The sequence below is a fragment of the Carcharodon carcharias genome, chromosome 3 (genome assembly GCF_017639515.1).
Source record: "Carcharodon carcharias isolate sCarCar2 chromosome 3, sCarCar2.pri, whole genome shotgun sequence".
In the NCBI taxonomy this organism is placed as follows: domain Eukaryota; kingdom Metazoa; phylum Chordata; class Chondrichthyes; order Lamniformes; family Lamnidae; genus Carcharodon; species Carcharodon carcharias.
Genome location: NC_054469.1, coordinates 188328998 through 188351455, shown reverse-complemented (window position 1 = coordinate 188351455; position 22458 = coordinate 188328998). Strand labels below are relative to the sequence as shown.

The following is a 22458-nucleotide window of genomic DNA, read 5'->3' as shown; positions in this document are numbered from 1 at the left end:
AAAAGCTGAGGGCCCCTTGCTCATGGGGAGAGGGACCTCCTGATTGGGCACCATGTGGCCCATGGAGAACCCACCCCCCCATAGTGGCAAGAGCTGCCCCCTGAGAAAGATCCACTCTCCCTACTCTCTCTCTCCCCCCCCGCCTCCCATAATCTAAGCAATGACGCCCTTCTGTCTCTGCGCACCCCTGCCATCACCCCCATCCCGGCCGTTTCTGCAAAAGTTCTACTAGATCAGTAAGACATGATTTGCACTATCTTCCTGCTGCAGTAGTCCAATGTGAAGTTCAGGCATTCTCAACTTATTTCATTTTGGACATAATTATCAAATTGCTTATAATTCAGCAACCTCAAGCTATAAAAATGTCAGTTATTGGAATTAGTGGTGTTAAGGAACTTTGTCAAGGTATTGTTAAAGGCGGTAATCTGTTCTGGAACAGATCTGGGAACACTTGAAGTTAATGTTGGGTGCGAGAGTGTTCCATAACTTAGTTGCCATTACCCTGACTGGTAAGTGAAACTTTACCACAAATGAAAGGATAAAAATTCCTGGGAGAATCCAGATGTGGGTTTCCTTGTTTGTCAAATATTGAAAGTGTCACTACATAAATGTGTTGTTGTATCAATTAAGTTGTAAATTTTTTCTTAAACAGTTTTTTTTTGTAAATAGAATTAACCTACCTATGAGGAAGAGGAGAGACAAATTAAAAGAATATGAGAGTGAGGCAAATCGAGAAGGTAGCACAGAGCAGGATGTGGAGACAGCAAGCGAAGCTTCATCCGAACCAGACTATAATTATGAATTTGCACAGATGGAAGTCATGATGAAAGCTCTCAGCACTAATGGTGAGCAGCAGATTCTGGGGCAAACTCTCAGTCTCCAGAATTGTGATGATGGAAAGATCATATTCCTTTCTCCCCTCCCCCCCACCCCCCAGCGCTCTGCACTTTTTGCAGGCTTGCAGCACTAATCGCTAAAGTGGCCCCTCCTCAAGCAACATCTCCAAGGCCCAAGGCCCCATCTGAGAAATATGCCTCTTTCTGTGCCTTTGGTATTCTTTTTAGACATTGTTTTCCACCATAGGTTTCCTTACAAGTTTCCCCAAGTTTCATGAGGAACCATATGCTGTCCCACCCAGTCATAGGTGTTTCTCATGAATTAATCTTGTTCATAATATTAAAATTAGGTTAACTCCAGATATATACCATTAACCCAATGAACCACCAGGGTGTAATTCTGATGCTGAGAGGGACCTCTATTTACCATCTTGCCTGAAAGTGCAGAACTCTCTCATTACTGCACTGGAGTATCAGCCTGGATTTTGCGCTCAAGCCTCGAAAGTGGGACTTGACTTTCAACCTTCTGACTCAGAGATGAGATGCTACCACTGAACCATGGCTGTCACAATGAATTAAATATTTTTAAAAGTCCTTGTTTCTTCAGGAAGCTATAGAAGAAATTCCTGCAGTACTTATTGAAAATCCAACGACTCGGCCTGGAGATTATAAATTTAAGACGAGTCTTGCATATGTAACAACCTTTGACCCAAAAGCAGTATAGTAAGGAAAATTTACAATTTCTTTAAAATGTGTGTGGAATTTGCATTTGTTTCTAAAATGTCTGAAAAGGACTTCTAAGTGTTTGCAACAGTTATAAAGGGATCCATTGTAATTTTCCTCAACAATAATAAATACTGATCCATGTGAACTGGTGACCCTTTAACTGAAAGTAACACCAACAGGAAGGACATTAAGATACATAAGCCATGTGGCTGGCAGACACAAAAGGAGAGGAACATGACAAAGGGGAGCTGTAGGCAGAAGGCGATCAGTACACAGATGCAGGCACAAAGGAAAAGCAGACAGAGACAGAAAGAGGAACACAGTATTCATGTGAGATGAAGCCAGCAAAGCTCCCTATGATAAGGTCAGTTTTCTGTTTGGCAGTAAGAAGAAAAATAGAATTCCAGAAGCTCTTGGGGAAGCGATGTATGAGCAAGCTAAACAGAACTGAATCCTAAAAAGTGGTGCGAATACGCATGCATACGAAAAAGCTGAGAGCTTATATCAGAGGACCAGACTGCAAATTGGGGTTGTTGGTTGATCATTTGAAAAGGTTTTCTGGAAAGTTACACCGTCAGGATTGAAGTGAGCTGAGTGAGAGGGGGTTCGTAGATGTGTGCCTTGTCAATGTTAACCATATCAGAGGACCTCGGATGGAATGGTCCTGCTGGTGAATACAGCTCGAGGGCCGAATCGATTGAGTTGGAAAGACTGTGACATTACACCAGTGTCACATTTGTACAGGGAGTAAAATGGGTGCTTGTGAGTGTGAGTGTTATGATACAGCAGTTGGTAAAGGCTGTTATTTAAAATCCCTGAGAAAAACTTTAAACAACTGTCATAACCTATATTTTCAAATGGTACATTTGAGATGCAGCTCTAAATTCAGGAATAAGATCACCAGTTCTCGAAAGGTTTTTATATCAAGCTACATGAAACATTTATTAATTTACGCAAGTTAAACATATACACATGGCTACAAATTGCTACTATCATAACTTTTTAACAAATTCCCAAACTAATCTCAATTAAGGCAACAACAATCCATAGACTTTAAGCAGACACCAGGCAACGCAGTTTCCTCTTACAAATTCAAAATTAGGTGCCTTTCACTTTGGTTCCTTTGCAGACACTTGTAGGCTTACAGCTGCTTTGATAATACATGCCTCTGCCCTGTACACACAAAATTGCTTTCTGTTATACCCAGCACTTGTCTTTGAATGTAAATTCTCATTGTGTCATGAGGCCCTTTGAATGCCCCCTCTTCTAACAACAAAACCCCTTTTATAGTACCAATTTTATTAGTAATATAAACATATTGCTCGGTGTCTCCTAGCTAGGCGCAAGATTTCACTCCCCTTCTTGAGTGCTCTATTCAACAAAATGCAAATGTTCTCTATCTTACTGTTTACATTTCAAAACTACTATACATCAAAGCACCCAGACTAGCTGGCTTTGATCCAATTAAAACACACACACACTCTCACACACCCACAGACTAAACCTCTATTTAAAAAAAAATAATTTCAATAACATTATATACATTAATAGCTTCATGACAGTGGATTGTATCTTTGTTGTATCACTATTTAAAGTGAAATTTACCTATTTGAAGTATCATTTGCCTGTTAATTCATGTTTATTTTGTGCTGGTTAGATTCATCTTAAAGTGAAAGTTACAAAAAGTGAAATCTTGATGGTAATTTCTTAATTTGGGGGTCATTTTGTAAATTTGGTAATTTTGGTTTAGGGTTCCCCCATGGGGATTGTAAAACATTGAAGTAATTTTTTTACCTTGTACTTGCATATTGAAATACTGATAGCTCTTGTGTACTGAAGATGGATCATTTGATTTAATGTAAATTGGCTTTAAATACTTTCCTTGATTTTGTAGATCCTGTTCAGAATGTTGTACAGGTTCTTGAGAAGCAGTACCTGGAGGAGAAACGGAATGCACTTGAAGAGCAGCGGTTAATGTATGAGCGTGAACTGGAGATTCTTCGTCAACAGCTGTCACCGGACAGGCTGCACCGGCATAGCATTGAGAGATTATCATTCACCTCTCAAACTGCACAACAAAAAGTAAAACTTTGGTCTGAAGAGAGGTACGGGTGTTTAAATGAGAGGTGGGAATTTACGTCTTATTGACTTGAGTGCGTGTGATTACTTTGGGTGAGAACATGATGAGGCCTTAGCCATGTAAAAGCATTTGGTTGTAATTTCTGTTGGCCTTCTGTCTACATTCTGTAAGTGATTTCCTGGGTGTTTCACAATTCCAGACAGAGAGGACCAGCAAGCAACCTTTAGTCAACATCTGCAGTGCTGTTTAATTGGCTCTGTGCAGTTTTCTGCCATGTGAGACAATGGTTTGCGCCATGGGGGTCAACTCTGTTTTAAGCTCAGGAGCCCCTCTCTGGTAAGGCAGCCGCAGCCACAATTGCTGCTGAGAAAGTCAGTGGGCTGAGAGAGTGCATGATTCATTTGCCTCTCTTTCTCTGTGCCCCCTTCTTGACCAGCTGAGCTTCTTGTTTCTGCTTGCCTCTTCCAGTGGCCTTCCAGACAGTCAGCCTCCAGAGGTCATGGTATCAGAAGCTGTCTTCCAGTTGTCAGTGTCAGTAACTGCTGAATTCATATCCTGCTTATAGCAGAGGTGTGGATGCAAGAATTCATGACCCTGTGGCCAATTCACCGTATAGAAGTCTTTAGATATACAGCCGTCATCCATCGATGAATGTGGGTGAGCCATTGCAGACATTGTTAGCTTATCAATGAGCGTATGGTTATAAATTAGCAGGCTACAGAACCTCTTAAGTTGGTGACCCTGTCCTGCTAAGAGATGTCAGGGATATGTCAAAGATGGTAGGTGGAAACTGTTCAGCCTTTTCTCCTGTCTAGCATATATTTTCACAGGGCTAGTGGATTGTGCTGAAGACACAGGCTTGGTAGATTCAAAGTTTAGTGTTCTCAGGTTGTTGTTGTTCCCCACACTCTTAATCAGTTTGGACATAAAAGCTGCAGCTTTTACGGAGTGTGTGTTGACTTCAGCATCAAATGGCTAACTACTGGTGATTGTGGAGCCTAGATATGTGAAACTATCAATAACCTCCAGCACCACATTGTCAATGCTGATCGATGGTGGTATGGTGACATCCTGGACCATGACATTTGTCTTCCTGATGGTCAAACCAAACTTATTACAAGCATGAGAGAATTTGTCCATTTGCTGCTGAAGGTATTCCTCAGTATGGAATGCTCGTGCATCATCATCAACGTAGAGCAACTCTTTGATGACTTAGCGTACATTTGTCTTGGATGTCAGATAAGCAAAGTTGAACAGCTTTCTGTCAGTTCTGGTATGTGAATAGATACCCTCTTCAGATAACCTGAAGGCACTTGACAGCAATGAAGAGAAGAACATGCTGGAGTGTCGGTGCCAGAACACAACCCTGTTTGACCCCACTATGGATCTCAAATGATTCCAATGTTGTCCATTTATAGCTGACTTTGCCCACCATGTTGTCATGGAAAGAGGGCATCACGTTGAGCAGCCCTGGTGAGATCAATCAATGACAGCAATATACAGTATCCTTTGCTCACAGCATTTGTCTTGCATTGCCGGAATGAGAAGATCATGACAATTGTAGATCTCCCAGTTCTGAAATCACACTGGGAATCGGGTAGATGCATTCAGCCAGGATCTGCAGTCTAACCAGGGCAACAGGGGGAAATACTTTTCCCAAAATGCTCAGCAGGGAGATGCCTTGATTGTTGTTGCAATCACTACAATTTCCCTTGTTTTTGTACAAGGTCACAGTCTTTGCATCACACACCACAGACAGAAAAGTTTGTGCAGATGCTGCAGGAGTGTCAGTTTCCCCTGCTTGATGAATTCAGGTTGTATAGTATCAGCACATGGGGTTTTGCCCACAGCTTGCGAGTCAATAGCTTTGCTAAGCTCCTCCACTGAAGGTTCACTATTGAAATCTGCCATGGCAGGCAGGCTTTCTTTGGTGCCTGAAGCTTCCTCGGTGCTCCCTAGAATACAACTCAAAGTAGTGTTCCATACATCTCTCCAACTACTTATTGAAATCGGTGATGACCTCCCACGCCTTGCTTTCAATGGAGCCATTTTCTTTGCTGATGTATGTGTTATCTTTTTGATCCCTTCATACATGATCCTTGCATTCCCTGTATCAAAGGGCATAAGGATAATCTGGCAAAGCTGTAACCAGTAATCAGTGGCGCATTGTTTAGCAGTCTGTCGGACTTTACTCTGAGTGGCACTTAGTGCACTCAGTGCTCGAATCTCTCTCATAATTAATGAGAGCAGACCACTTGGCTTCAATGACAGGTTCTATCACAGTGATGTTAGCTTTAAACCAGTCAACATTTTTCTACTCTTGCTTCCCATATGTTGAAAGTGCCATATGTAGTTAGTGTCTTGTAGAATGTTCCATTTTACATCTGCACTCTGTGGGGGAAGAAGAGAAAGAAGCGCTTGTTCAATTAAGCCGAGGAACTGTTAGTTTTAATCAGGGTAAGCAGCGTAATTGGCCAGTGGGGTGTTAATGTATTGTCCAATGTTCCATCCCTGTGTAAGAAAAGCGCACAGCCCAATTGAATTTCAGTGTGAAAACCATTTATTTTAAAAAATGAGGGATTTCAGAATTAAAATCTTTATACTTATTAAAATAGTTCAGAGACATTTTTACTTAATGTTTTCACATTGAAGTACTCATTGATTATGTGCAGTGGAAAGTCTCAAGTTCAATGTATCTTCTGTATAAATGCAAGAAGTGGTACATTAGAAAATAAACCCCCCAGTTGCATACATTTTCCATCATCTATAATCAGTAAATGGTTGTGGGAAAGGAGGAATGTGCTTCATATTTTTCTGTTTTCCTTCCTATTGCAGAGATCAGCTGTTCCGTCACAGTCTTTCAAAGTTGAGAGAGCAAATAGTGAAAGCTAATGCTCTAGTGAGAGAAGCAAACTTCCTGGCAGAAGAGATGAATAAGCAGACAGATTATCAAGTCACTCTGCAAATCCCAGCAGCAAATCTCAGTGCTAACAAGAAGGTAGCCGGTTTCTTGCTATGTAATTAACTCTTAGCGCTCTCAAAATGAACTAGCGAGCCACATGGTTGTAAAGATATGGCATGGTTCTAGAAAGCCCATTTCCACTACCTCAGAGAAACTAGGGCTGCTCAGTATGGCAGCTTTGCCTGGGTCATCACAAACAACAATAACAACTCCCACTTATATTGTACCTTTTAATGTAGCAAAGCGACCCAAGGTATTTCCCAGGAGCATGATAAGCCAAAAATTTAATGCTAAACAGCGTAAAGAAATATTTGGGCATATGGCCAAAAGCTTTGTCAAAAAGATGGGTTTTAAGAAATTTAGGGAGGAATTTCAGGGTTCAGGGCTTTGGCAGCTGAAGGCACAGCCATCAATGGCGGGTGATTAAAATTGGAGATGCTCAAGAGGCGAGAATTGAAGGAGCACAGATATCTTGGAAGGTTATAGAACTGGAGGAGATTACGGAGACAGGGAAGGAGGAGCCCATGGAGGGTTTTGAAAGCAAAGGTGATCATTTTAAAATCTAGGTGTTTAACTGGGAGCCATTATAGGTCAGTAAGTACAGGGGTGATGGGTACACGGTGTAGTGTGAGTTAGCATGTGGGTATTAATGGCTTAGTAATTGAGTATTTAATTGTTTTTGGGTGGTGGACATTAATTGGGGATTCACTTGCACTCCTATGTAGAAGAGCAAACTGGAACTGTGGTTGTTGGATTAGGAGATCCGTATTTGTAATGTGCCTTGGTAAATGTAAGCTTATAAGTGCATAAAGTTTAGATTCCAATTCTACCCTTCACCACCGTTTTGGATGAGCTCAAGTTTATGGAGAGTTGAATGTGGGAGACTGGCCAGGAGTTTGTTGAAATAGTCAAGCCTAGAGGCAACAAAGGCATGGATTAAGCTTCAGTAGCTGATGAGCTGAAGCAGGGGTGGAGTCAGCTAATGTTACAGAGATGGAAATAGACAGTCTTAGTAGTGGTGAGTATATATGGTCGAAAATTCATCTTGGGGTCAAATATGACAACAAGGTTCGGAACAGTCTGGTTCATATCCCAGGGAAAAATAAAAACCTAAACACAGGGAAGCTGCATTTACCTTAATGTCAGACATTATACCTGCAGCCCCTTATAGGAAGCCCATCATGCCAACTTTCAAGCTTACGTGATTGAAATCACTGTTGTAAAACGGAAGTTGCACAAAAATAAAAGCAAAATACTGTGGATGCTGGATATCTGAAATAAAAACAGAAAATGCTGGAAAAGTCAGGGTCTGGCAGCATCTGTGGAGAGGGAAACAGTTAACGCTTTGAGTCCAATATGACTCTTCTTCATAAGTTTTACCTCCAGGGTTGTAGTTAAGGTTGATCTTTGTGATATTTGGCTCGTATTATTACTAATCAGTATCATGTGGCTTTTGGATTATTTTAATAAACTACTAGCAAAATCATAGCAAAGAAACACATTCCTGTAATTTTGTTATTGGCCATTCATTACGGAAACACAAATTCTCCTGCTTTTCAAGAATAGAGTAATCTTGGGCCACTAATAGATCCTGCATCCTGAACACAAGTAAAGAATACTTCAGCAGTTAACTTGTTCCCAGAATCAATATTAATTCTTCCCACAATCATAGAAATTATACCATAGAAAGAGGTTATTTGGCCTATCATACTTGTGTCAATTTATATTTAGTTGATGTTATAGTCTCTGGTTCAGTAGCTACCTGGGGTAAACCTGCCCATATTCCAATAACTCTCTAGGGAAAAAAAATCTTCTACTTTGCCACTTTGTCCTTTCAGCCATGACCCTGAATCTGCATTAATTTGTTGCTGATTTGCCAACTAATTTAAACAACCTTTTCATTATTTAGCTCCTGAAAATCTTTTGTGATGTTCTTATCTCTTCTCCTCCTCCTCTCTCTCTTCCACCCCCCCCACCCACCCACCCAGACCTTCACCATTTCAGTTTATTTTAGAAACAAGGTGTAGTTTTTCAGGCCTGATCAATATTTGCAGTAACTCCTCATTATTCCTATGATTGGCTGCCTTGAATTGTAGGCAAAACCCCAAAATCTTGTTAAAAGAAACATAAATTTTGTTTTGGTGTTTACGTTCAATCTCTGTGCACTTTAAAGATCTTTGTGTCTGCACTCCAAGCTTTCTGTGTTATTCCATATAAGTGGAAAGTGAATAATTCTATTGTTGGGAATATAAGTTTGTAAATTGGTCTCCCTAACACCAATACAACAGATTAACTGGACATTTAGCTCAATGTTGTTCGTGGAAGAAAACTGTGCCCATATTGGTTGCTACATGTCCCTATATGACATTTCGAATGTAATTTGTACTGAGCGTGAAGTTCTTTGGGATGCTCTGAGGATGCTTGGTGTTCTATAAATGCAAGGTTAACCTTTCTTGTTTGCTCATCAGTTCCGGTATGCGAGCATCCTTAGATAGTTTAGTGAAATAGTTATTGACAGAGAATGTTTTTTTCTTATCTCTACATTTTCATTATATCCACTGTCAGTTGCATGCATGGAGTGATGCCTCCTCAGCAATCTCTTTGTGATGATCACTGCATAAGATGATTATGGGCTTTGCATCTTACTATGCTTTTATCTCAGTCCCTTCTTCCAGTTTTTTTTTGAATTCCACATATTTTGGCCACTTATCTTTCTAATACAAAAATGATGGAGAGAGACAAAGACAGATTAATCTGACAGAAAGTTTTCAGCTCTACCTTTCTGTGAGCTTTGATAATTGGTCCAACCAAAAGGTTAACCTGCATTTTCTCTTTTAAAATACTGATGGACCGGCTGACTCTTTCAGAAGGTTTTGCTTGTGTTTCAGACTTGAGGCATTCAATGTATATTGTGTTTTAGCTCCTTACGTTTTTTTTTAATTGCTAGATTGGTGAAGGAATGTATGTCTTATGCTGGTAATATGCAGTGATTATTCACTACATTCTATGCATTATAAGCAGTTTTGAATCTGCTCTTTATCAAAATAGAGAGGAGCAATTGTGAGTGAGCCAGCTATCCAAGTACGACGCAAGGGAAAAGGTACCCAAGTCTGGGCCATTGAGAAGCTAGAGAACAAATTGATTGATATGAGAGACCTCTATCAGGATTGGAAGGAGAAGGATATGGTCGAATATGTGAGTACAAGGAATTCTTAGGAACAGAACTGCTTGTAAGGAAAAATTACATGTATTCTGCCTAATGTCAGCTATTGCTTAAAATAGTCTGTTGTCATTTGCTTATTGGCATTAGGAACAGAGTACCAATATAGTGCATTGTGACCTAGAATATTGCAGTGATAGAATTTCAATTTGTAATCATGAATTCCCACACTGGTGAGTTTTTAGTCATAGCCAAACTACAGTGGGAAGTGCTGAATAGAAAGTCAGGCTAACCTGCCAGACTGGATGACCTCTTCCCATTGTTGTTTTCATGGCTTGTAACTTCAGATAGCTGAATAGGCAGCTAATTAAATTGCAGATTTATCTATGACTGAATCAAATTCACTGGATGTCCTTATATATATGATATCTATTAGGAGGATTCTGAGTCAGAAGCTTGTAGGCTCAAGTACCATTATAGAGACTTGAGTGCAAAATCCAGGCTGACACTGAGGGAAAGATGCATTGTCAAAGCTGTGGCACCTTTCAGATGAAACATTAAACTAAGACCCCATCTCCTCTCTTGGGTGGACGTAATATTTGCTATGGCAATATTTCAAAGAAACGCAGGGAAGTTCTCCCTGGTACCTTAATCGACATTTGTCCCACAACCAACACCACTAAAAACATATGATCTGGTCATTATCACATTGCTATTTTGTGGGAGCTTGCTGTTTGCAAACATCACTTATTTCATTGGCTATCAAGCACTTTGAGAGACTGAGGTAATGAAAGGTGTTACATAGATGCAAACATTTTCCTCCTTTAAGCTAAGGTTATAGCAGACAACCCAAGCACCAGTGCTAGTTTTGTTTGCTCAAATCAACTTATTCTGCCAAACCCAAAACCCTGCTACTCACTAGATAAACTCAACCACTCATGGGTGGTGGCAATAAGGATGTACCTTATAGGAATGAAATACAGAAAGAACACTGTTACCATTACACATATCCAAAGGTATTGCCAGAAATTCCTTTTGCACTTCTCCCTTTCTGAAGTGAAAGGAACTTCCTTCTTTATTATAATCATAATTCTTTTTACTCTATTTCAGTACAATAAAATTCTCAGTAAACACGGGGACCCTTTCTACGAGGCGCAGGAGAACCACAACTTGATTGGTGTAGCTAATGTCTTCTTGGAGTGCCTTTACCACGATGTGAAACTTCAGTATGCTGTTCCCATCATCAGTCAGCAGGGGGAGGTGAGTTGGCTTAAGGAAGACATATTAGATACTAAGTATTTCTAAAACTGTTTGCCTTCAGTCTGTTAAAAGTTGATTTTTTTTATTTTAGTAAAAGATAAAGACGACTGCATTTTGCTGCATATATTCTATATCATTTAGACTGCAATATGTCAAACTTTCAAGAAATCATTTGCCAAATGATCTGATAAAATCTGAAGGAGATATGTAACATTGTGAAAGTTTTCTGACCATTTTCTTAAACTGAGGTTGCTGGCCGGCTCCATGTGGAGGTGATGAGGGTGAGTGGTGTGGTTCCAGAGCGTCCGGATGGTGGTGATGATTCTTCAGAGAACTCGAGTGGAAGCTATGAAGTAATGGATAATAATGGTGAAATTGTGCACATGGCAAAGAAACTGACCTGCAGGGTAAGTGAGAATAAACCTCTTGGTCATTGAAAATCTTTGGAAATATTGATTCACCAACAGAAACAACCTGTCACTTGTTACGAACATATTTTATTTTTTGATGATTTCTTTCCAAAGCACTAAACATAAAGTTGGAAAAAAGTTTTAAAAAGTAACATTTTCAGCATCACTTTATGGATTTATCAGTACAGAATATCCTTCCAATTAAGAAATGCAATTGGAAGTAACACCCAAGCGGATACAATTTTCTTAAATATTGAGACTAATATATTGCTTAACTTTTAAACCTCTCTCCCTCCTTCCCCACCCCATCTACTGCATGATTGCATTCAGTTAAAATTAGGGTGACCTGAACTGAATGTGATCTGAGTGATTTAATGCTGGCAATTGCCCAGATACAAAAGATGGGCAGTGTGCATATTAACCGTATTAAGTTACAACTTAGTGTCATGTCCACACTTCTCCATCTTAACATATCAGGAGAGTTGTAAGACAATCTTGGGTTTGCAGCCTGGGTGAAGAAAGAAAGTGTGTTTTTTTATGCAATTGATGTTTATACTTGTTCAAAGAATGGAATTCAGCTATCAGTCAGAAAGATACAAAACTTCAATTATAGAACAAATACTTTATTATCATGTAGCACTCATACAGAAGGCCATCTCAAAACATTTTATAGAGCAGTAGACAATGAGCATTTCACAAGCAGGGGGAGAAAGAAAAATGGGGAAAGCTGCAGGTGAAGGCAAGTCAAAGTGTGGGTCTTTTGAAGGCAGTGTACATGGTGGAGATGCTGAAGGAGGGATACCAGCAGGTGGTGGCTGATGGAGCAGTAGTTGATGGTGGAACAGAAGAAGCAGGAAATGAAATGTAGGCTTGTGTCACTTCAGCAGAAGCTGTTCAGAGTGATGTGTGGATGGAGATATGGGGAAAGTTGAAGTCATGGAGGCATTTGAAGGTAAGAATGAGAATCTAACGTTGAGTCTGAGGCATAAGAAGCCAGTTGTGTGGTAAGGGCTTGAAGGGATCACAGTGTGGGTCTATGGGTGAAGACATAGTTGTGACATTCTGTATGATTTGTAATTTGAGGGAGAAAATGGAGAGGCAGATGAGGCACATTGGCAAGGTGCAGTCTTAAGATGTTCCACGTTATAGTTTTGGCAGCCAAGATAAGCAGTGTTTCGAAGGTGACGAAAAAACAGTTTTGGTCAAGGTTTGGAGATGTCAGAGGATGTTGAGTTGGTGATTTGGGCAGGTTGTGCATACCTAGTCTAGGTGTATCCTGAGGTGGCAGTAGGTGTATTTTTTGGAGTCATAGCTTGGATTGTGTAAGTATTTGGGAGCTGACTAAGGTAGTTTTCCTTTAACTTGAAGAAGCATTCTCTCATCTAGGTCTTATTGTCAGATCATATTAGAGGGAGTAGCAACATCTATGAGTCAATGAAGGGAGTACCATTAAGTACCATCATCATAAACCTGCAAGCTAATAGTATATTTAAGCCTATATTGCTATAGGGGTAGGGCTGTGCGATATTTGTAAGTTTTTCAATCTCTTCCTCTATGCTTGTGATGTTTTTTTCCCTGTTTCTTTGCTCCCATAATATATAAATAAAAATGTTGAGGGTATTCCCTCAATTTGATTTTTCTCCTTCTGACCCTTAATTGTTGTGTGTCCTTCCTTGCTCTCTATTATAAAAGCAAAATACTGCAGGTGCTGGAAATCTGAAATAAAAAACAGAAAATGCTGGAAAAACTCAGCAGGTCTGGCAGCATCTTTGGAGAGAGAAACAGAGTTAACATTAACTCTGTTTCTCTCTCCACAGATGCTACCAGACATGCTGAGTTTTTCCAGCATTTTCTGTTTTTATTTCTTGCCTCCCCTATGTTTTTCTTGCTGATTGATCTATCTTTTTGTCCCTGACTCATCTCTACTCGATGTTGATTTTATGATGTTTCAAAACCTGTCTTTCCCACCATTGATATCTGTTTGCAATCCCCTGAATTTCTGTCTTTCTGTTGCTGATCTATCTGCTTTAGCTGTGCAATTTTGTCTCTAGGCAATCTCTTTCTAGCTTGCTCTCAGCCATGGTTTTGCTTCTCTGCCCTTTATATCAGTCTCGCTTTCATCTCTGTCCATCTGTCTTTCCCATTATACTGACATCTAATATTTCTTTCGTACCTTTCGTTCTCTCTTTTCCTTCCCCTACCCACTCCTTCCCTCTTTGTTTTCCCATCCCCCAAATGTTTGCTACCTCTTTTTTTGTTGTAATTGTCAGTCTGTTCCTCCGCACCAGTGCAATGCAGCCCTTCAAATAGTTGCTGGAGAATTCCACCCGTTATGGTCTCAGAGCAAACGGAATTCCACTTTCACAAGAGATAGTCATGCATTTTTGGGTCCATGGAGCTGTGGGCCAGAATGCACAATTTTGTTATTGGTTGAGAGTGGTCAGTTTTATTGCTGATGGCACTGCTGATAGCTAGTTTTAATATTGAGGACAGTGTATTTTCAGCTGTGACTCAAACGTGAAACAGGAGAGAGGAAAACATACAACTGGGGACGTAAGTGTGTGGTTCAGTGGCAGTCAGCAGTTCGGCTAGGAATCTATGGGCTTTGACTTGAAGTAGAAGATAAGTTTTCAAAAATTCAGAAATATTTTGAATTGCAATTTAAAATTGCCCTTATTAACTTTGAAGGACATAAGACTTATGTTTACTGCTACATGCGCATTGAGGTTTGCACTATTTTAAAATGAAACTGCAGCTCAGTGCATGTGGTTGTAATTAAACCATCAGCCTCTAAAAAAGCTTTGCACTGGATTTTGTGAAACAGCTGCATGAACAGCTCTCTGATGTCAGCTGCTCTGTTTCAAGCCCGTTGAGCAATAAAATGGTAAATATCAAAGGGCCACAATCCATATACCGGCTTTCTGATTGGTCACTTATGTGATTGACAGAACTAGTGAATTGAAGAAACTAACAGATATCCAATCATTAAAATTTGGCAGGCAGGTACAAATACAAAATAGATACTATTTATAATCAGTATTAAACTTGAGTGAATTGTAGGTTGAAATGATATATTCAGATTAAATGAGTGCTGGGAGTGCATGTCTCAGCTACCTATGAGGCCTACTGCTAAAGAAGTCTGACTTATATGCATTTTATGGAAAAATTACTAAGTCTCAAATGCTGAAGTGAAGTTCCGAATTTGGAATAAAAAAATACTGCTTGTAAACAGTGCCACTGAAACTTGTTACATATATTTAAAAAGGTTAAATTAATGGTGGTTACTTCTTCACTACTGGGTACATGACAAAGCATGAACATGCATGTCACCCCCAAGTGTCTAAGTCAGGCTTGTCCAGCCCGCACGACCCCTCACAGCCCCTCTATGTGGTCCCCGAGTGTTTGTTGAAAATGCCGGTAGGACGGGTCAGTTGGTTTAAAGATTTCTGCAGGGGACTGCTCCTTCAATCACAGCTTGTTTCTCTCCCATGTTTGCTGCTGATGGGCTCACTATGGAACTTATCAGCAGCAAACATGAAAGAGAAACAGGATGTGATTGGAGAAACAGCGAACACTGGCAACTCTGGAGCACGCAGGGCCTCCGCTCACTGCACTTTCCCCCTTGGCTTACAGTGCTTCGGCCTGGCTATGACCACATTCCCTTCCGGCTGCGCTCCCGCCCCCCACCCCACCCTAGCTCCGCCCGTGGTCCCCCTTCCCCCCACCCATCCCACCAAGAGGGTGTGTGTGTGTCTAAGAGAGAACGCGAAGGTGTGTGTGTATTTGAGAGAGGGAGTGTGTGTGTTTGAGAGAGAGAGGGGGTGTGTGTGTGTCAGAGAGAAGGAGGGTGTGTGTGTGTCAGAGAGAGAAAGTGTGTGTGTTTCTGTTTGAGAGAGAGAGAGAGGGGGTGTGTGTATATGTCTGAGAGAAAGGGTGAGCCTGTGTATGTGTGTGTGTCTGAGAGGGTGAGTGTGTGTGTCAGAGAGAGAGAGAGACGGTGTATGTGTCTCTGAGAGCGAGAGAGAGAGAGATGGTGTGTGTGTCTGAAAGTGAGAGCAAGGGTGTGTATGTGTATGTACGTCTGAGAGGGAAAGCGGTATGTGTGTCTGAGAGAGAGGGCAATGTGTGTCTGTGTCTGAGAGAGAGGGTGAGTGTGTGTGTGTGTCTGAGGGAAAGGGCAAGTGTGTGTGAGAGAAAGTGAGAGGGTGAGTGTACATGTGTGAAAGGGAGGGTGAGTGTGCATGTGTGAGACAGAGTGGGGGGATGTGGTGAGAAGGAGGGGAGTGTGTTCTGGCTCACTCCCAGTCTGTGTTCTCATTCACCTTCACTCCCCACACACCAAATGGCACTTTCACCCACCCTCACAGTGGTGAGACAGGGAGTGAGGTCTACACACACACAATCCATCCTTTTACACTCGAATGGCCGTTTTCAGTTTTAAATTTTTTTAAAATAGTCATTTTATTGTTGTGGTTTTTTTTTTGCTCAGCAAGTTGTCTTCAGCTTTTTTTTAAAAATTCTTGTTTAATGTTATGCCAAACCTTGTCTTTCTGAAATTTGCTCAACCCCCACCCCCGAGTGAGAAAAATTGAAATGTCCACCTCCCCACACACACATACACACCCCTGCCATTCTGAAAGGTTGAATTAGCCTGATCTAAATAAATACCCATCAGAAGGTATGCTGGCAAGTGCCCAAAAAAATTACACTTACAAGGGGGGAGAAAACTTGTTGTATAAACTGTGAGGGACTGCTTATCATAAAAAACCTTGTGCTTAAACTGAAAATATTCACTTGCAGTTATGTCAGTTTTGAGTACGAGTGTTTCTGTTGGTGAGAAGCTTCTCAAGCTGCTACATTATCTCAACAGGTAAAAATAAAAGAAGCGACGGGCCTGCCCCTCAATCTCTCAAACTTTGTGTTCTGCCAATACATCTTCTGGGATCACTCCGACCAAACGGTTGCACCTCCAATGGTCAACCCAGACATGCCATCCATCAAAAACAAGGCCGTTCAGTACACTGTGACATTTGACCACAGTAAGGTGAGCAGCTGCCAGCTGAAGTCTTTGCTCTGTATTGAATGAAACCAAAAGGCACTGTAGTAACAGTTTTGTCACTTGGATCATTAAAAGGACTACCTAGAAAACAGATTTAATGGTTCTAATTGAAGTAAATTCTGGTGGTTTGATGCATAATTTTTCAGGATTTTATGGTGCATGTTACGGAGGAGTTTCTGGAGTTTATTTCTGAAGGAGCTCTAGCCATTGAAGTCTGGGGTCATCGGTGTGCAGGAAATGGCAAAACTACCTGGGCAGTTGATGCATTGCAAGCAAAAACACGCACACTTCGTGACAGGTATAGAGCAGTTTATTGTGCATGATAATCCAGTTAATGTGTATAGTTTAAAGTTCTTAAAGAAACCTAATATCACCTTGGTTGTTTAGTTATTTGGTTCTGTTTTATTATATATTGTGATGCTGACTCCCAGATACATGAATGTTCAAATCAAAGTACAAGTATTTTACTCTTAGTACGCCCATTAACATTGAGTGACTCGGTATCATTTTATATCTGAAATGCTTTTTTTGTCTCCTCTAGATCAACAAAGATGATGTGGGTTTTCAATTTTGGCAAACAAAAAAAATCCCTGATTATTCTCTCTGGCTGCTTTGTTTTCTCCCTTGGCACTCCCATTAGTTTGAGTTCCTTCTATAATTTTAGAATATTTCTTTCATCTGTGTGTTGTCATCCACCCAACTTCCTACAACTGAGTAAGCGACTGGAACTTCAGACATCACCATTCAGATCTCTACCGTACTTGCTGTTGGTTAACAATATTTACTGAAGCAGATTTGTTGAGCCTTACCCAGCTAGCATAGGATGTGCTCACATTGTTTGAAAACTGTCAGGCGTGTAAATGCACCTCACTCATGATTTTACACCTCATTTTTAACATTTTACCCATGTCAACAGCTCTGACCAAAAGCACATTAGGGGAAATATCATCATATTGTTTTTCTGGGAATATTGATCCAAGCAACACACAAGGTTACTTGTTTTCAGGAGTTTATTGGACAAGTAATAATGTTTGGACAATTTATCACAAGTGTGGTTGGCTTTTTTGCTGAAATAGATGGAGTGAAGTCACACGTAGGATTGAGATGTGGATCTCGGTGCAGGAACTGAATGAAATGGGAGAGTACACCGCAGTAGAGCTGACTCAAGCCAAGGATGTCAATACTGGAGGTGTCTTCCAGATTAGACAGGTACTTGAACTTTTAAAATATTGGTAGTTGAGGGAAACATTTGTTGCAATCCAGCTTACATAGACACTGAAAGCTGACATTATAAGCTCCAAAAATTGAAAAAGGGCAAGTGTGATTGGCTCAAGTTAATGACAGCAATCCAAGAGACCCTGTATTTTCTGTTTTTCCATCATATGATCATGATCTACCCATGTGTTAAAATCTGGGATGATTGGCATCCATTTTTGCCTAATTACACCTTTGTGAAGCAACTTTAAGGGGTATTTTCCCATGTTAAAGATGCCAAATAAATGCAATTTCTTGCTTTTGCTTTGGATTTTCTGTGTTGTTCTTTCATGTCCTCCATTTTTTTTATTCTTTCAGGATGTGGGCATCGCTGGCTAGGCCAGCTTTTGTTGCCTATCCCTAGTAGCCTTTGAGAAAGTGGTGAGCTGCCTTTTTGAACCACTGCAATCCATGTGGTGGACCTTTATACACATGAGACCTCTACTAAATTGTACAGTGAAACAGCACCATTTTAGTTACTATTTTAACAAGAAATCTGTTAGGTACTTTCTCTACTGTATTGTTTTCCTTGGTTGAACTAAATTGCGTCTTGTCTGGTCTGTTTTTGTTCAGGGTCAGTCTCGTAGGATTGAAGTTGCAGTTAAACCTGTCCAGCACTCAGGGACATTGCCACTTATGGTCGAAGCTATTTTGTCTGTCTCTATAGGATGCATTACTGCCAGGTCCATTAAATTACAGAGGTCCTTGGATAGTTACCAGGTAAGGGACTTGCATAAACCTTTTGAAGGGGAATTTCAGAGCACTAGTCATCTTGTTGAGAACATATTATGAATCAGAAGCAGGTTCAGGAATTTTGGTAATTTTCATAAGAGAATTCATATTTGTTCTGACAAATTTTGAATGGGAAAGGGAATTGTCAAGTAATTTTTCAATTTATTCAAAAAAATCTCAAAGGATGCATCATTTGGAGTAAGGTTTAATGTAAGTAATTGCACATCAATCATTGTTAAAAATAGTGTCAGACAACATTCTGGCTGAAAATCCCATGCAGGTTTAATATACTCAGTAGTCTACTGAGTAATACTGCCATTTTTGTGTTCTCAGTGCATTCTCAAAACTGCTTTTTACTAATTTATACTAGTGTTTATTAAGGAAGAGGATGCTGACAAAATATCAGTAGAAGCAGAGATTGTGGATGTTATGAGTGCATAAAAATTGATACACACGATGGACTGGAAAGGCTAGCTATGCTTAGAGTGGATAAGTCACTTCATCCGGATGGCTTGCGTCTCAGGTTGCTAAAGGAAGTGGAGTGGAGATCCCTGAAGGTCTTGCTATAATCTTCTAATCTTCCCTAGATACAGGGGAGATGAGAGAGGATTGGAACGTGGCAAATGTGACAGTCTTATTCAAGAGAGAGGGTGTAGAGACATTCATGGTAATTATTGGCTGGTCAATTTAGTGTCAATGATGGTTTAGATTTCAGAAAAAATAATTAGGGGGAAAAAGTCAGCAGGCACTTGGAGAGGTTTAAGTTAATTAAAGAGAGCCAGCAAGAATTTGTAAAAGGCAAATTGTGCTGACAAATCTAATTGAATTTTCTGATGCAGTAACAGAGAATGTTGATGAAGGGAATGTAAGGGAATGTTTTCTATATGGATTTTAAGAAAGCATTTAACAAAGTCCCACACAAAAGGCTGCTTAACAACATTGTGGTTCTTGGATTTGGCAGGCTAGTGTCAACTTGGATGAAAAGTTGGAGATTAAGAACAGAAAACAGTGAGTTGTGGGAAATTTTTTTTCAGACTGGAGAATGGTAGACAGTGGTGTTCCCCAAGGGTCAGTATCAGGACCACTGCTTTTTTTGATTTATATAAACAACTTGGATATTGGAACAGAGAGTAAAATTTCAAAATTTGTCGATGAAATCAAATTTGGAAGTGTGGCCAACAGTGGGGATGGAATCAACTGCAAAAGGATATAGATAGGCTAGCAGAATAGGCAGGTGGAATTTAATATAAAGAGGTGAGGTATTCCATTTTGGCAGAAGGAGTAGGGTGAGGCAATATAGATTTAATGGCATAAAGGACTTCGAGATAGAGGGACCTTAGTATTCATGTACATAGATCTTTGACGGTGGCACAACATATTGGGAGAATTATGGGATCTTGGGCTTATAAATAGAGGTCTTGAGTAGAAAAGGAGGGATGTTATACTGAACCTTTATAAAGTTCTGGAGAGGCTACAACTAGAGTATTGTGTCCAATTCTGGTCACAAAAGTTTAGGAAGGATATGAAGGTCCTTGAAAGAGCAAACAGATTTAACAGAATGGTTCCAGGGACAAGGGATTTTAGCCACAAGGTGACACTGAAGAAGCTTGGGGTTGTTCTCCTTGAAGCAAAGGATATTGAGGGGAGATTTGGTAGATATGTAAAAGATTATTGCAGGTTTAGATAAGGTAAACACGGAAAAGCTGTTCCCATTGGTTGATGCTACAAGGACTAGTGTACACAGATTTAAGGTTTTGGGCAAGAGATGTAGGGGGGAGTGTGGAAGAAATTTTTTATGCAGCATGTGGTAATGACCTGAAACTCTCTACCTACAAGGGTGGTGGAAGCAGAGATAACCAATGATTTCAAAATGAAATTGGATGGGCATTTGAGGGAAGTAAACTTGCCAAGCAGCAGGGATCGAGTACAGGAATGGGGCTGACTGGATTGCTCTACAGAGAGCTTTCATGGACTTAATGGTCAGAATGGCCTCCTTCCTCGTTATCTCTCTCACTAATTGCTGCAGAATGCATAATGACTCTATGGTGGGACTTTCTTGCCCCACACCCTCCTCTAACTACTATGCTTACAGAAGACTTGGATTCCATTTTATGTTAGCTGCTAGTCCCTTTTCACACTCTCCCTTTGCCTCTCTGTTTCCTTTTTCAGTTCCCCACCAAACTTCTTATATCTAGCCTGGTTCTCACTTGTATTAGCAACCAGGTATCTGTCATAAACCTCTTTTCCTCCTTTATTGTACTTTCTATCTCTCCTGAGATCTAAGGAGTTCTAGCTTTGCTTACCTAACCTTTCACCCTTGTGGGAATGTACCTTCACTATACCTGAATCATATTCTTTTTAAAGGCAGCACATTGTTCTGTTATAGTTTTGCCTACAAATCTTTGGTTCCAGTTTACCTGAGCCAGATCTGTTCCCACCCCACTTAAATTGGCCTTCCTCCAATTAAGTATTTTTAATCTAGATTACTCTTTGTCCTTTACCATAGCTAACCTAAACTTTATGATAGAATGATCACTGTCCCCTAAGTATTTCCCTACTGATATCTGATCCACCTCATTCCCTAGGACCTGATCCAGCAATGCCTCCTTCCTTGTGGACTAGAAACACACTGATCCAGAAAACTCTCCTGAACACATTTCAAAAACTCTTCCCCCTCTCTGCCCTTTACACTGTTACCATCCCAGTGTATATTAAGATAATTAGAATAGTCACAATGGGAGAATACATAGTTTTTCCATCTCTCTGTAATTGCCCTGCAAACTTCCTGCTCATTATCTCTCCCAGTAGTTGCTGGTCTATAGAATACACCTATTAGTGTAATTGTACCTCTATTGTGTCCTAACTTGAGCCAAATAGATTCTGTCCTTTACCACACTGGGACATTCTCTTACTCCAGCACTGTAATATTCTCCTTAGTTAATTCTGCTGCCCCTCCTCCTTTCCTTACCCCACCTCACCCAGTCCGATGTGCACTTTGTTTCCCCTGCCAAGTTAGTTTAAACCCACCCCAACAGCACTGGCAAATCACCTGAGAGGACATTGGTGTGGGTTCTGTTGAGGTCCAACTAGTCTGAACTTTATCGATCCCATCTCACCCACAACTTGTCCTAGTATCCCCAAAAATCTAAAGCCCTTATTCCTGCACCATCTCTCTCTCTTCATCTGTTCTATCCCCCTATTTCTATACATAATAGTATTTGGCTCCAGCAGTAATCTGGAGATTACTACCTCTGAGTCCATTGTTAGTTTCCTTCCCACCTCCCTAAAATCTGCCTGTAAGGCCTTGCCTCTCTTTCTACCAATGTTATTTGTTATTGGTATCGATATGGATGGTGACCATTGGCAGTTCACCCTTGCCCCTCAAGAGTGCAGTCTCTTAGTGAAATCCTTGACCCTGGCACCAGGGAGGCAACATACCATCCTGGTTTCATGACTGCAGCTGCAGAAACACCCGTCTGTTCCCCTAACTATAAAATTCCCGATCACAATGGCTTTCACAATTTCTTCCTACACCCCTGTACAGCTGAGCTAGCAAGGTGGTATGGAGTTGGTTAAGTATACACTCCCCAGAGGAACTATTACGCTCATCAATATTCAGACCTGAATACCAGTTGGAGAACAAGATGCACTCGTGACTCCTCCACCCCATTCCTGGTCCTCCTCGACTGCCTGGTGGTCACTTATTCCCTCTGCCTGTGTGCTGTTATGCTGCAATCTGACCATGTCAAGAAACATGCTATTCACATAGCTCTCACCCTTGCGGATGCACTGCAGTGAAACCAGATGCTCAAGCTCCAACACCCAGAACTTGAGCTGCTCCAGTGGATGACACTTCTCGCACCTGAGAAGCATCCTGGATTTTACCATATGGAACAGGATATGCACTCCACAGGACTGAGGTGGCCTGCTATGCTTCAAATGACAACTGCTCAGTTCGTTGATTGCAGCAGCTACGCCA

At 40.7% G+C, this 22458-nt stretch overlaps 1 protein-coding gene across 3 annotated transcripts in view; it reads left to right on the top strand.

Moving 5' to 3' along the window:
• kif13a (kinesin family member 13A) overlaps window positions 1–22458 on the top strand; it is a 363930-nt gene that overhangs the window by 271082 nt on the left and 70390 nt on the right. For 2 of the 3 annotated variants that reach the window (XM_041183793.1, XM_041183791.1), the window contains exons 16-25: window positions 670–845; window positions 3457–3688; window positions 6478–6640; window positions 9653–9799; window positions 10875–11024; window positions 11273–11431; window positions 16305–16478; window positions 16640–16791; window positions 17570–17702; window positions 18321–18467. In XM_041183793.1, the coding sequence (XP_041039727.1) occupies window positions 670–845; window positions 3457–3688; window positions 6478–6640; window positions 9653–9799; window positions 10875–11024; window positions 11273–11431; window positions 16305–16478; window positions 16640–16791; window positions 17570–17702; window positions 18321–18467 (1633 nt within the window). The remainder of the gene's footprint in view (window positions 1–669; window positions 846–3456; window positions 3689–6477; window positions 6641–9652; window positions 9800–10874; window positions 11025–11272; window positions 11432–16304; window positions 16479–16639; window positions 16792–17569; window positions 17703–18320; window positions 18468–22458) is intronic. The other variant, XM_041183792.1, reaches the window with a different exon arrangement.